Raw genomic sequence first — 13,341 nt, 5'->3', positions numbered from 1 at the left:
TTTGTTCAGGGTAAAATATTAGCCCCCCCCCAAAAAAAAAACTGTGAAGATATTGTCTCTTTTTCAAGCTGTGCTTTGAGGACATTGTTGAAAGTAGCTATTGGGAGCTTCCTGGGTTTATTTCTAGGTCTTTTATTGTACTCCATTGACATACATGTTTGCTTCATATTGATCCTGCCAACCCATGATTATGAAAGATCTTTCTGTCTTCTAGTGACTTTTTCATTTTCTTTCCTCAGTGTCTTAGAGTTTTGATTGTAGAAATCTTTCACCTCCTTGTTTAGTTTTATTCCTTGGTCTTTTATTGATTTGAAGTCACTGCAAGTGATATTTTCCCCTAGTTTCCTACTGAGCATGTTCATTATTGATCTATAGAAAAGTTAATGATTTTTGTAAATGAATTTTGTATCCTGCTATTTTGCCCCATGTGTTTACCAGAGGTAAGAATATCCTGGTGGAAACTTTAGGGTCTTTAAGATATAGGATCATTTCGTCAGCATATAGCAGTAAGTTGAGGTTTTCTTTTTTTTTCTCTTATTCATATAACTTTGTTTCTTCCTCTTTATTTAGTACTCTAAGAATTTAGTCACTGTACTGAGAGGCTCCCTTATCTCATTCCAGACTTCAGAGACCATGTTCTCTGTTTCCCACTATGTGCTATGCTGGTCACAGATTTGTCATATATGTTCTTTATTATATTGAGATATGTTCCTTCTACTCCTGGTTTCTTCAGGGCTTTTATCATGAAGGGATACTGAACTTTTTAGAAGGCCTATTCTGAATTTGTTGACATCAGCAGACGATTTCTTAAGTTTATGGGCTGTTTTATATTTACTGACTTGTGTATATTGAACCAACCTCACAATTCTGAAATGAGATAAACTTAGTCATGGAGTATGATTTTTTTCATATGTTCTTGAGTTTGGCGTGCTAGTATCTTACTGAGAGTTTTTGCCTGCATATTCATATAGAAACTGGTTTGGTAAAATTTGGAAATGAATTCATCTAGTCATAAGCTTTTCTTTGCTGTGAGACTTGTATTTCTGTTTCAGTCTTGATGGTTATTATATATCTGTTTAAGGTGTTTATATCCTCTTAGTTTATTTTGGGTAGATCCCGTGGTTGTGTGGCACTATTCATGGGTTGACATGAGCAAGCATCTACTCATCCTGGTAAGAAACCAGCAACAAATCAAGCTAAAGATAGTACCAAATTCAAACATGGTGAACCAATGGGTTTTATTGGAATTACTAGAGGGAGGATGGATGAGAAATTACTCAGGCAGCTGCATTACTAAAAGTTCACCTCGGGATGGGTCACAGTGTATGAAAGCTGGAAACCTGGGCACACTGCACAACTTGTGGGCAGCTCAAAAGATTGGACACTTCTAAGAAGCTCATCTGGTTTCTACTTCTTTCAGTTATCTGGACAGATGAGTATGGAGACTCATCTGGACAGTTCAGCTTGTCTGAGTCTTTTCAATAGCTCAGCTGGTCAGAAAGTATTTTCAGAGCCTCTGTTTTTCTGAGTATGTTGCTCAGAAGTCCTTAGTGCCTATATACACTTAAAAAGGAGGATCCTGGTCAGTTTCAGGGACTTCCTGAAACTGTTGCATTGTTTATTTGTGTCTAAGGAGGTTGCTTTCAGGACAGAATGTTTCACCTCACTTTAGAACCTCCTGTAGTTTAGTGCATGTCCTCAAAGATGGAAGATTTTGTTTTAGAGAAAATTTCTACACAACACATGTATGTCTTGAAATTTACTATTTCTTCTAAATTTTCCACTCTTTTTTAATCAGTTTTTAAAGGGTTCTATAATGAGTTTCTGGATTATATTTTGATAATATTTCCCTTCTTAGTCTCAAATTTCATTAATTTGAATATTCTTCTTTTGATTAGTTTAGTTAGTATTTGATTATTGGGTTTTTTTTTGGTGGGGTTAGAATCAACCCTTTGGATATTCTAAATATCTTTATTCTCATTTCTTTATTCTTACATGCTTATTTAAGTAGCATTCTTTAAACACAACTCAATGGCAAGGACAGTGCTGTTGCGAGACATAATGTACCTATGTCTGATTACCAGGATAGCACAGTGAGAGTTATCTGGGCCTACCACCACGAAGATCCTGGAGAATCTGGTCCCAAGTACCATGATTCAAATCGAGGCACAAGGAGTCTGCGTTTACTGAACCCTGAGAAAGTCGATGTGTTGTCTCCAGCCTCACCATACTTTGATCTGGTAAATCAAGACGTAAGTTTCTTCTTTCTTTATTTTTTTTACCTTTTCTGCTTTTAAACAAAAATATTGGTTAATGAAAGTGTGTAAGAGACTGCTTACTTATATTATTAAATTTAATGCCATGTCAATAGAACGTGACTTTTTATTTTCTTCCCCTTCTTCTTAAGACAGGTCCCCATCCCAAACAAAGGCACAACATACTGGTGCCAAATGTTTAAGATTCCTGAATTCCAAGAAAAGCACCATGTAATAAAGGTATGTGACTTTCATGTGGGCCATGCGAATGCCAATTTTTTTAAAATATAAAATAGTAAAAAATATAGAAATGATTTCTAAGTATATGGAAGTTACTGAGAAAGAAGAAACTGTTTTGTCTGATCCACACACTGTTTTCTGATATTGATAGCTTGGATTGTGGTTAGCATTTCAGTTATCTTCCAAGTTTACACATCTGAGGTAAGTAGGCAATATTGCCGTAATAGGAACAGCTATTTTAAATAGTATGTTTGCATATTGATATATCCTATGCAGTAAGTGACATTTCTCGCTTATATTGTTTGAGAATATCTGCTTCATTGAAAATACTAGATTTTGTCATACAAAATATTGTGTGTTTTCTTGGGAAAAATTGTAATCAGTGGATTTCTATTGAACTGATGAAAACAAAAAATTGGAGAAACTCAAAAGATGGGTAAGCTCAGATTGCCCTTGACATGGAGTTCTCTCTTCCCATTCCCAGGGATTGGGTCTCTCAAAACTTTTACGTCTAATGAATGAATGAACAGACCTTTAGCTCTGACAGTTATTGACAGGTCCAAAAAAAAAAAAAAGATTGACAATTAGGCCATGTGCTCTTCAAAGCCTCACACGGCTATTATATAGAATAAGATAGAGTTAAATATCACCAATTAAATAATGTGAGCCTTTAGAAAGCCTGATGTTACTACCTTTCTGTTGGCGCCCAGACTATGTAATGAAATAGTATGGATTTAAGAGAGGAGCAAATGGTTAGATTCTGGCTTCTGAACGACACATGGGGTTGAATTGTTGGTTCTGCCTTTCATCAACATTGTTCTCACAGGTAAATGTCTCTGAAAAATGCTGTAGCCATAGTTTTCTCTGCTGTAAACAGTCTCAATCACAAGATTCTCCCTACCACGCTCAGAGGATTTAAGTTGAGGTATGATTGCTCTTATATCCTCTAGAGTGACTTACATATGTTGATTTATAATGTGTTCATCCAGTTGCCAGGATCTATCTTTGCTTCTGGGATGCTTTACGGCTGCGTAGGGTACAGGGGATGTCTGAGTTAATAGATGGTCCTAAACATTAGCAGGGTATATTTTGCCAACAGTTGTCTTAGCAACCATACAACAGTGAATGCATTGCTTGCCTCTAAAAGAAGTTAATTTTGACTCCATGCATGTGTAAGTGGAAGGAAGATTCAAATATGTACTGGTGCATAGGCCAAAGTTCTTCACTCGTGCCAGTGGAGTCTTTCTCGGAAAATAGAATATTCATGAACACCATGTGTCATTTACCATTTACAAGCTCCAGGCTTAATAAACAGATGTAAAACTAGGTCCTGAAATGAAAACAAACATTTCAGAACATAGGTCCTCTATTCATTTTAAACTTTAATAGAAGGTAAAATCCTTAACTGCTTCTATTCACATGTTTCATTCTTACTATTATTAATGTTAAAGATTGAGTTGAATGAAATAAAGTCAATTGTATCTATCAGTATGGCTTTCCTTTGCTTGACACCTCACCAAGAATTCTTAGGTAACTTTTCTGTCACAAGTTTATCACAATAACACAAAGATAATGGGGCCCTGGAGTAGGTACCAGAGAACACATTGATGCCTTTGCTGCGTGTTTGTAGCAAAAAAAAAAAAAAATCAATGGCATGAAAGACTGTACACACACACACACACACACACACACACACACACACACACACACAATATTTGAAGTTCTACCAAAACTCAAGAGAGATTTACTTTATATAAGATATAATTTGAAGGAAGGAAGGAAGGTCACCAAGTAGAAGGGGGTTCCTGTCAAACTTGTGACTGAGGAGAGTTTTAGTGACTGCAGATTAAAATTATATTAATTAGTTTAAAATATCCCTTACAGGATAGACTTTTGATCTTATCTCACAGCTCCCAAAGTAGAGTTCACTTAATATCACAAAACACAGTCCTCCAACTAAGACAACATACAAAGAATCAAGCCCTACTGGGAACAGGGCTAAAATACATGGGCTGTGCAAGCTGGTTAGAGTCCATCTTTCAAAAGGTATTCTACTTTTTAAATAAATGTCACAATTACGTTCTAGTAAGTTTCTGCGGTAAAATTCATAGGTCTAGAGCAGAGATATTATCTCGATTCCAGTCTTTTTGTGCTAGAAGAGATGATCTCTAGTACTTTAAAGGCAATATGTAATCTTCCCAAGGAAACAAAGACTCCTGATAGCCGTAAGTGGGGTGTTTTCCCTAGTGCCTTGTCCAGCAATGGGATGTGTTAATGCTGGGGAGACGATCCTTCCTGCAGGTAAGAGCACTGGCCGGCAAGCCTGATAACCTGAAACACACACAGTGAAAGGAGAGAACCAACTCCCACACGTTATTCTCTGAGCTCTATATGGGATTTATGGAAACCTCTGTGGCGCCTGCTCATACCTCCCGATACACAATCAATGAACAAATAAGCTTGTCTTGGTTAGGGTTACTATTTCTGTAATGAAACACAACTACCAACAGCAAACTGGGGAGAAAAAGGTTTATTCGACTACTCTTCCACATCTCTTCATCACTGCAGGAAGTCAGGACAGGAATTCAAGCAGGGCAGGAACCTGGAGGCAGGTGCGGATGCAGAGGGCTTGGAGGAATTAGTGGCTTGTTCCTCCTGGCTTGCTCAGCCTGCTTTCTTACAGCCCAGGGGTGTCTCCACCCACAATGCGTTTGGCCCTTCCACATAACTTGCTAATCAGGAAAATGTGCTACAAGCCTAACTATAGTCTGATCTTACAGAGGCATTTTCTTAATTCAGATTCCCTCCTCTCAAATGACTTAACCTTGTGCCAACTTGACATAAACTATCCAGCACAAAATATCAAAAAATTTAGGCCTCAATCCTTTTCTGATGCAAAGTACTTTCGACAGAAGATAGCTTTTGGATTATCAAGTATGTGATGTATCGTGAATTTAAAAAAATATATATATAAGATATAAATTCACTATAATTCAAAGAAAGTTTCTATTTGTGGCTTAAATGTTGAGGCTAAATATTTTATGTCTGTAAACAATAACAAAAGTAAGCAGATAAGATATATTAGTGATCCAATTATGAATTTATTTAATGGTAGTGACTATAGTTAATAGCATTATTAAAATTAAATTTTAATCTTAAATATGTAAAATGATTTATTATAAAGATTATGAAATGATGAGGTAAATAATACTGAAAATTGCTACAATCATAAAACAAACATTTTTTTCTGAAGCAAGATAAGATCATAATAAAAGTTATTTGTCCAAATTCTCTCATGCCTTCAATATATTTATTTCTATTTAGTTTTTGAGAAAAAATTGGCTTAACTGTGAATTCAAGTCAGGCATAATGGTATCTATGTAACCCAAGCTCTCAGGTGGCTGAGGCAAGCTCGTCTCACAAGAAAATATTATGACTTTGCAAATGTGTATGTTAGATGACGGTATTTTAATATTACAAGTACTTGGGAAACTATAGAAAGTTATTGGTAGTTTCTATTACTTTCTCTTCTTGTCTGGGATCATCTGTTCATATCATCTGTGCTATTCACGCTCCAGCCCATCTTGACAGTTTATTTAGCCTTCTCACGCTGTGTCCTCACCATCAGCTTGGAATTCATTTTAATAAATGATTCCTTCACGTGGTGTGCTCAACAGCCATAGAGTTGTCATGAGAACCCTTAAACTTGCTGCATTAGAAGTTGGAGTTACTAGTTGGTTTAGTACAGTGTCCTTTAAGGGTTTTTATCATCGGAAAATTCTCTTCATTTTGAATGTATCTGTTCAAATAGGATACATCATTTTGTTGTTTTTAATCTAAGTTGTTCTATTACCAATAAGGACTTGGGAGGCAGATACTGGGTTGGAAACCTGATAGAACAAAGAGGTGGCGAGAGGAGCAACCAACCGACCTTCCCCCTTCCACCAGAGATCCAGTAAGCATGTCTCTCCACACAACCCAGACCAAAAAGAACCTCGAATCTCCCTCCTACTTTCTGTGGGTCTCACTATCTATCTCATTCCTGTTTCCCCCCTGAAATGACATCTTAATTGATGTTGGCTTTCTTCCTCGTGGGAATGGCTTTGATCCTGTTATCAGGACGTGTCTCCATGCTTTGACTCTTTCTCACACGTCTGCCTCCCATTTCATTTTCTCACGGGGGAAACTAGATGTTTGCTATGACTTCTGACTCAGTGGTTGTTTGTGCTTGGCCGAGATCTACTCTAATCATGTAGGATGGGTTTTGCTCACGGCTGTTTCCCTCTCATCCCTGGCTCTTACCATATCCCCTTGAGGCAAATCTTTGGATCTTCAGATGGATCTTTTTAACAAGTTGAGACAAATGAACTTTCACAATAAGCCTCATGGGAAAACTTTTCTCTCCTTTATAAAACTTTGCCACACTAACTATTCTAGTAAAAGATCGTGGTGTAAATATAAAATTTCAAAGATCCGCATTCTGGTGATTCATGGCACTAAGATTATTGGTGTTAAATCATTATGCCCTAATATGTAACTAATCTGATTTTATATAAATATGAATGAAAATATGGGAAGTCTAGGGTATTTGCTATGACTAAGTCTAAAATTGTGTATGGAAAGATGTTAGTAGAAACACCAACCCTACTGAGCGACCACAGCAGCAAGTTTTAAAGATTTCTGACACAGGGTGCTCAGTTTTAAAGATGTTGCTCTATATTATCCGTGTCACAGATCTATGTCTATGTCATAGATACTTCTTTGTCACAGATACGTCGGGGGTTTGTCTCGCTACCTGGGTGTTCTTTGTAGTCCAATAGAGGACAAGTTATTGAGTTCACTCTGAAAGCGTGTCTGTTTGTGAACGTGATTTATTGCTCAGCTACTAATTAGTTTTCCAACCCTAGAGAAAACACTTAACCTTGCCTGCTCCTCAAATTCCTTCCCAGTCAGATAAAGAGATTCGACCAGATGATCTCAATTGGTTCTTTCTGGTTCTAAATATCTATGACTCGCTGAAAACAAAAGCTTAAGTCTGTGATGGAGACCAGATGTCCTGTGGTCTGAGTTTCCCATACTCTGGTTTCTCACAAGACTCCAGCACCCAGAGTGAAGATGCTGACCCCTAGTTAAAAGACCCCCACAAGGGTTCCTTTAACATAGATTTTGATGCATCTCAGTCCTCTCTAGGGCATTCCATCAGAAGAATCTGGGAAGTCAAGATGCAATTGTGGCAGCTCAGTATGCTAAGAGAAAGACTCAATTTTGAAAAAATGATACCAGGAGACTTCATTCTGTCTGGGCTATCAATCATTCAGCTTTTAATCTTTATAACCACAATTTACTGAGCTTGTTGCTATTATTATTCAATGATTATTACATTTCTATAACAATTTCTTATTAACATATAAAGATTTTGCATTAAACAAAACAATGAAATCACACGTTTACAGCTTCTATTGTGTAGTGACTCAACAGAGTCTGATTCAAATCTTGACTCCTTAGCCAATAGATGCTGATCCGGGCAAGTTTCTTCACTTCTTTAAGTCTTAGGCTACTATTTGTAAACAGGGTTGATAAAAGGACTTGTCTTGGTTGTTAGTTGTCAATATCAAATGAGTGTTTTACATGTTCAGCATATATTGGCTGAATGAGGACTAATCTGCGTTACCCATTTTACCATGGTTTTCAAACCTCTTACATCTTAGGAGAAGAGGGAGGTAAGGCCTTTCTGCAATAGGCTGGAACAGAGCACACTGACTATCCGACTCTGCTTTGCATTAGCTAAGTGCCCTTGGGCAAAGTGAACTATCAGGACTTGCCTCTTCAGTTGTAAAATCCAAAAAGTCTTTCTCAGGGAAGATTAAATGAAGACAAGTGAAAACACCTGTTGCAAAAGAGGCTCACCATTGCTTGTTTTCTTCCCTCCGAGGGGATTATAGTGATAGATGACTAAAACTTACTTCAAGTATTTTCTCAGAGACTGGACAGAGGCCCTGAGAGGCAGTAAGTCACTGTTTTATTTTGAAAGAAAGATTCCTCTGGAGTTAGATTTCATGGCTTGCTTCTATTACTCTAAGCCAAACGAAATGTAAACGGCTCCCCCCCCCCCCTCTTGTCTAAGTAGGGACAAAGACCAGCTGGTGACACTCCTCTGGGACATTCTTGGGCATTCTCAATGCTCGCCATTAGTCTTGCATCTGGTGACTTTAAATAATTTTCAACAGACACTGTGTATTTATTTTCCTCAGCTTTCCTTCCCCCGCTCAGTCCTACCCCCCATCTAGGATGTCACTTTCAAGTGGTGCGAAGGTTGGGTGAGAACATGGTGAAGCATTAGCACACACACTGGGAGTTAATGGCTGTAAAACTGGCAAGAGACTCATCCATCACCACTTTCATTCAGAGGACATAAAAATATTTGTGTTGAATTCTAGGTGTGGGTGCTACAGTCAGATTAGGAGATGTTGGTATCATTGAGATTTGAATGACTTTACCTTGTCAGAGGGAAGTATTTAGGTAAAACTTTTGCTTATTTTTGCTATGTAGATAGATCATGTCATCAGTCTTTCATATTTTCTGATAAAGTAAACTGACTTTCCACAACTTTGTAGTGTCAGGCAAGGTCAAAGGGATACATCCATCACCATACGATGCGTGTCAAGTGGAGCTGAGATTTGAGGATAGATCCTCAGTGAAAAACTAGCAGACCTTCCTCTGGAGATCTGAGCAACTCATGCCTTTTGACTCTCGCCCAGTGGGAAATGGCTGATAGCACTCAGTCAGCCTGAGGTTTCTCAGGAGATGGCTCAGAGTTTAGAAGACGTTAGGTTTTGTTTTCTCAGCTCTCCTGGGTTATATGGCATACAAAGAGCTGTATGTGTTTAGTGTGTCCTCTTCAATGAGTTTGAACATGTGTAAATCCCCCTGACCTGATTTCCAAAGCCAAGGTAAAAGACACTTTTACTACCTTGCCAAGTTTCCCAACGGTGGGAGGACAGAAACAGGCAGGACAGAAATCCCAACAACACATATGACTATAGAAAGGGACAGAATGTTGAATCTGAGGTGATGCTGCCCGGAGTAGGGGGATTAGCAATAATTTAAATGAAAAGAAGACAGCGAGCTCTAATCTAATTGGGCATATGCTGTGGTATAAGGGTCCTTGGGACCAAACGAGCAGCTTTTTGACTGAGTTAAGAAACTTCCTCAAAAATGAAATAATGGTAATGGGCCGTTTTATTCCCATCCTTACAACGGTCTATCTAAAGTGACCCATGAGATGAAAACTAATATTGACATTCAGCCTTAAAACTACCTGTAGTGCTTTTAAACAAGAAGAGGACACATTGGGAAGAATGTAGAAAAACCGTTGTCGATCCTACCCCAACGGCTGCCCACCGGAAAACTAATACCGTGGTGCCTGTCGGAGGTCAAATTCATGTTACCCAAAGCATCGGAAAACTAAATCTGCGAAATCAAGAGGTGGTCTATGTGATTATTAATCCTGAAGAATGTTGTACCTTCACTCACTAAATACTGTAATCGGGAAAGCTGGGCATTTATGAATACATAAATTTATAAGTGCTTCTTTACATTCTTTGGTAAATTATGTTGTAATACAAAATTATCTTAAAATTACAAAAATAGTGCAGACAGCTTTTATGTGCTCCTAATCCAGATTATGTTACAATTTTCAGTGTGAAAATTGCATTAATATACAATCAGGATGACATGACTCAACTGAAGCAACAATACATTTTTATAGTTTTTAGAGTTGGAACTTTTTTTGTTGTTGTTGTTTTGTTTTTTTTTTTTGTTTTTTTTTTTTAAGTCGTGGTTTCTCTGAGTAGCAGCCCTAGCTGTCCTGGAACTCACTCTGTAGACCCTACTGACCTTGAACTCACAAAGATATGCCTGTCTCTGCCTCCTGAGTGCTAGGAGTAAGTGCATGTGCCACCACTGCCCGGCTATAGTTAGAACTTTCAACAAGTGTAGTAAAAACATCAAGTGTGCAATGAAAACTGACTTTTACTAAATGAGATATTTGAAATTCAAGTTTATGTAACTCATGAATTTAATATGTTTCACAATTTTGTAATTTACATTCTCCAAGCTGAATTGGCATACTGTTAAGGTATTTATTCATCAAAAACTCAAAATTAAAGCTTAATAATACAACCATTTTGAAAGGGGAAATTACACCAATTTTAGAAGCATTATGGATGACTCTTGTTGAGTCATTATTGTTCTGCCTGTTTCATATCCTTAGGGGACATCTTAAAAATCATTTGAGTTAGATCTTTCTGGATGGTGCCAACTCCTGTGTGAAGGGTTGATTGTCAATACTATTCAGAAAAATTCTTCAACTAACCCTGATGCCAACCTACTGCTGGAGAACCACTGTTTTGTGCTTATTTAAAATTCCTGTATGGCACTTGCTATATTAATATTCTATAGCACATGGTAAAACATGCTATACTTTATTTAATGCTTAATAAAAGGATGCTATACTTATAATACAACATTAATACTTTTACAGTACATTATGGCAAGATATTAATGTTTATAATGTAATGGTTGCTTTTCTTAGCAACATTAGTACTGGTTTTATAGTAATAAAATGGAAGACTGAGCAATAATAATACTACTTTTACATGAATAAAATGGAAGACTGGACACATATTAAGCATCTACTATCAAAACATACTAGTCTGCTGAAGAACCCAGGTAGCTGAAAAAAATGGAGGAGGAGGCCAAGGTTTTATTTCCAGTAGCCATATGATGGCTCACAATGATATCTAACTTCTAACTCCAGCTAAGGGGATCCAGTGCTTTTGTCTGCCCTCTGTGGGATGGTGAACACATGGGATACAGGAAATAGGAACTCAGGCACAGATACACACATAGCAAGATTAAGGGCAAATCTTTCTAATTCAACAGTTTATGGTATTGGCATCCTTTGGTACATTGGCAATTTATTTGCAGACAGAGAAGCTGGAAAGCCATCCACTTCCTGGAGCCACAGCTGCTTTCCATTATAAAGCCTGAGCCACTTGAGAGCTGCAGGATGCTTTCTACACTAGGCAAATAAGACTTGCATTCTAGTGGAACTGAGGCACAGCCATTATGTCGCGACATTAGCGTTTATAATGTAATGATATTCAGGAAACAATCCTGAAGGCCCACCTCGCTGACTTCTTTAAAGGCTGAATTTCTTTAAATCATTTTGTCACCCAAAATCGTAACCAAATCTTAGAGAAGCTGTCTACTAACTGAAACAGGATTCTCACTGAATCACTGTATCTGTATTTTAAATGTTAAATAAAAACAAGACCATCTAAATAACTTTTTTTGTTGTTTTTCAAGACAGGGTTCCTCTGTATAGACCTGGCTATCCTGGAACTCACTCTATAGACCAGGTTGGCCTCAAACTCAGAACTCAGAGATCTTCCTGCCACTACCTCCCAAGTGCTGGGACTAAATAAAGGCATATGCCACCACCGCCTGGAAATAGGTTTTAGCATGTGCTTGTTGCCTATAGCTTCTCAGCCTAAAGAAGCCCTGAAAATAAACGCAGTGTTTATTAACAGTATAATCTAGATATACGCTCACCACACCCATTACATATCTTAATTACCTGGAACCATCCTTTTATCCGACACCTTTACATTGCAAAGGATAAGTGCGTGCCTGTGAAGGGTCTACTCTAGACAGTGTTCAGTACCGTGTCTTCTATCACATGAAAGCCATGTAACATAATAGCCATCTGCATGAAGGAACTCACAGCCCCCATAAGGAAAAACGTGCATACGCAGAAGTGAAGCGAGCCTGTACACACATCTAACCCGTACACTTTGGTGCCCAGCTCTGTGATAGAAGAAGTCAAAGAAGAAAAGAGAGAAAACAGTAGAGTTTGGGAGCAGAGTTTGGAAACCCTAATTTGGAGACAGTACAAAGGAGACAGGTTTCAAGTGTGAAGAGGTACTGAGGTGGTACTGAGGATGACCGGAAGTACACTCTCTGGGACAGACAAACTCTCTGGGACAGACTGGATACTAACGTAAGGCCATAAGATCAAAAGCTCACTGAGAATTCTGCCTGTTCCCACATCAAAACCCACAAAGGAGTCAACATTATCATCTTTGTTCCATAGGTGAGAACTGAAGCCCGAACAGGTTAAGGAACTTGCCTGTGGCTGACCATTCTCCTCTTGGCATCCTCTCCCTTGGGGAAGAGTGTCTATTGTAAAACTTACCACAAACAGTACTGTGGGTGCTTTAGCCTTAAATGGGACTTTTGTATCTGTAGAAAACAACATCCTTTGCCTAGACTCCGGCCTTTGTTTTGTCTTTAGCATTCTGAAACATGACACATCGATATGGAGGAAGCTCCATTTGGTCCCACATGTGGCAGAGAAGCATTGATGCTATAACCAGCATCTGCTTGTACCCGAGCCAAGGAGCAGGCAGCTGCAGGCTCAACTTCAGATTCTTAGTCTAAATATGTCAAATTTGAATGCACAGTGACTGCTTGTCAGGGAAACCGCATTTAAAAAAAAAAATCATCGAATGCCCCAACCATACCAAGACTCCTAGTGTGAAATATTGAAAGGGTTTGCATACTGTAGCCTTTCATACCTAAAGGGAGTACAGATTTTTGTCTTGAATGATATCATTGTGTGTTTCACAACCTCATTTAATGTTAAAACTTTGGCAAATCACATCATACTGTCCATACTAGATATCGAGGCTACCTCCGAATTGTAGGCATATGTATATAACTATCAGCAGTGAAGCTGTGACTATTCCTAAGATTCAGATAATGGCCCCTCAGTGCTCCTGGA

General features: G+C 38.2%; 1 protein-coding gene across 1 annotated transcript in view; it reads left to right on the top strand.

The window, feature by feature from the left end:
* Positions 1-13,341, top strand: part of Moxd1 (monooxygenase DBH like 1) — a 77,675-nt gene that overhangs the window by 25,756 nt on the left and 38,578 nt on the right. Inside the window, exons 3-4 of the mRNA XM_050130782.1 lie at positions 2,085-2,252; positions 2,412-2,495. Coding sequence (XP_049986739.1) covers positions 2,085-2,252; positions 2,412-2,495 — 252 coding nt within the window. The remainder of the gene's footprint in view (positions 1-2,084; positions 2,253-2,411; positions 2,496-13,341) is intronic.

The sequence above is a fragment of the Alexandromys fortis genome, unplaced genomic scaffold (assembly GCF_014885135.2).
Source record: "Alexandromys fortis isolate MF-2015 unplaced genomic scaffold, M_Fortis_MF-2015_v1.1 scaffold_354, whole genome shotgun sequence".
Classification (NCBI taxonomy): Eukaryota; Metazoa; Chordata; class Mammalia; order Rodentia; family Cricetidae; genus Alexandromys; species Alexandromys fortis.
Note: the sequence above shows the minus strand (reverse complement) of the source record. Positions and strands in the feature narration are given on the sequence as shown.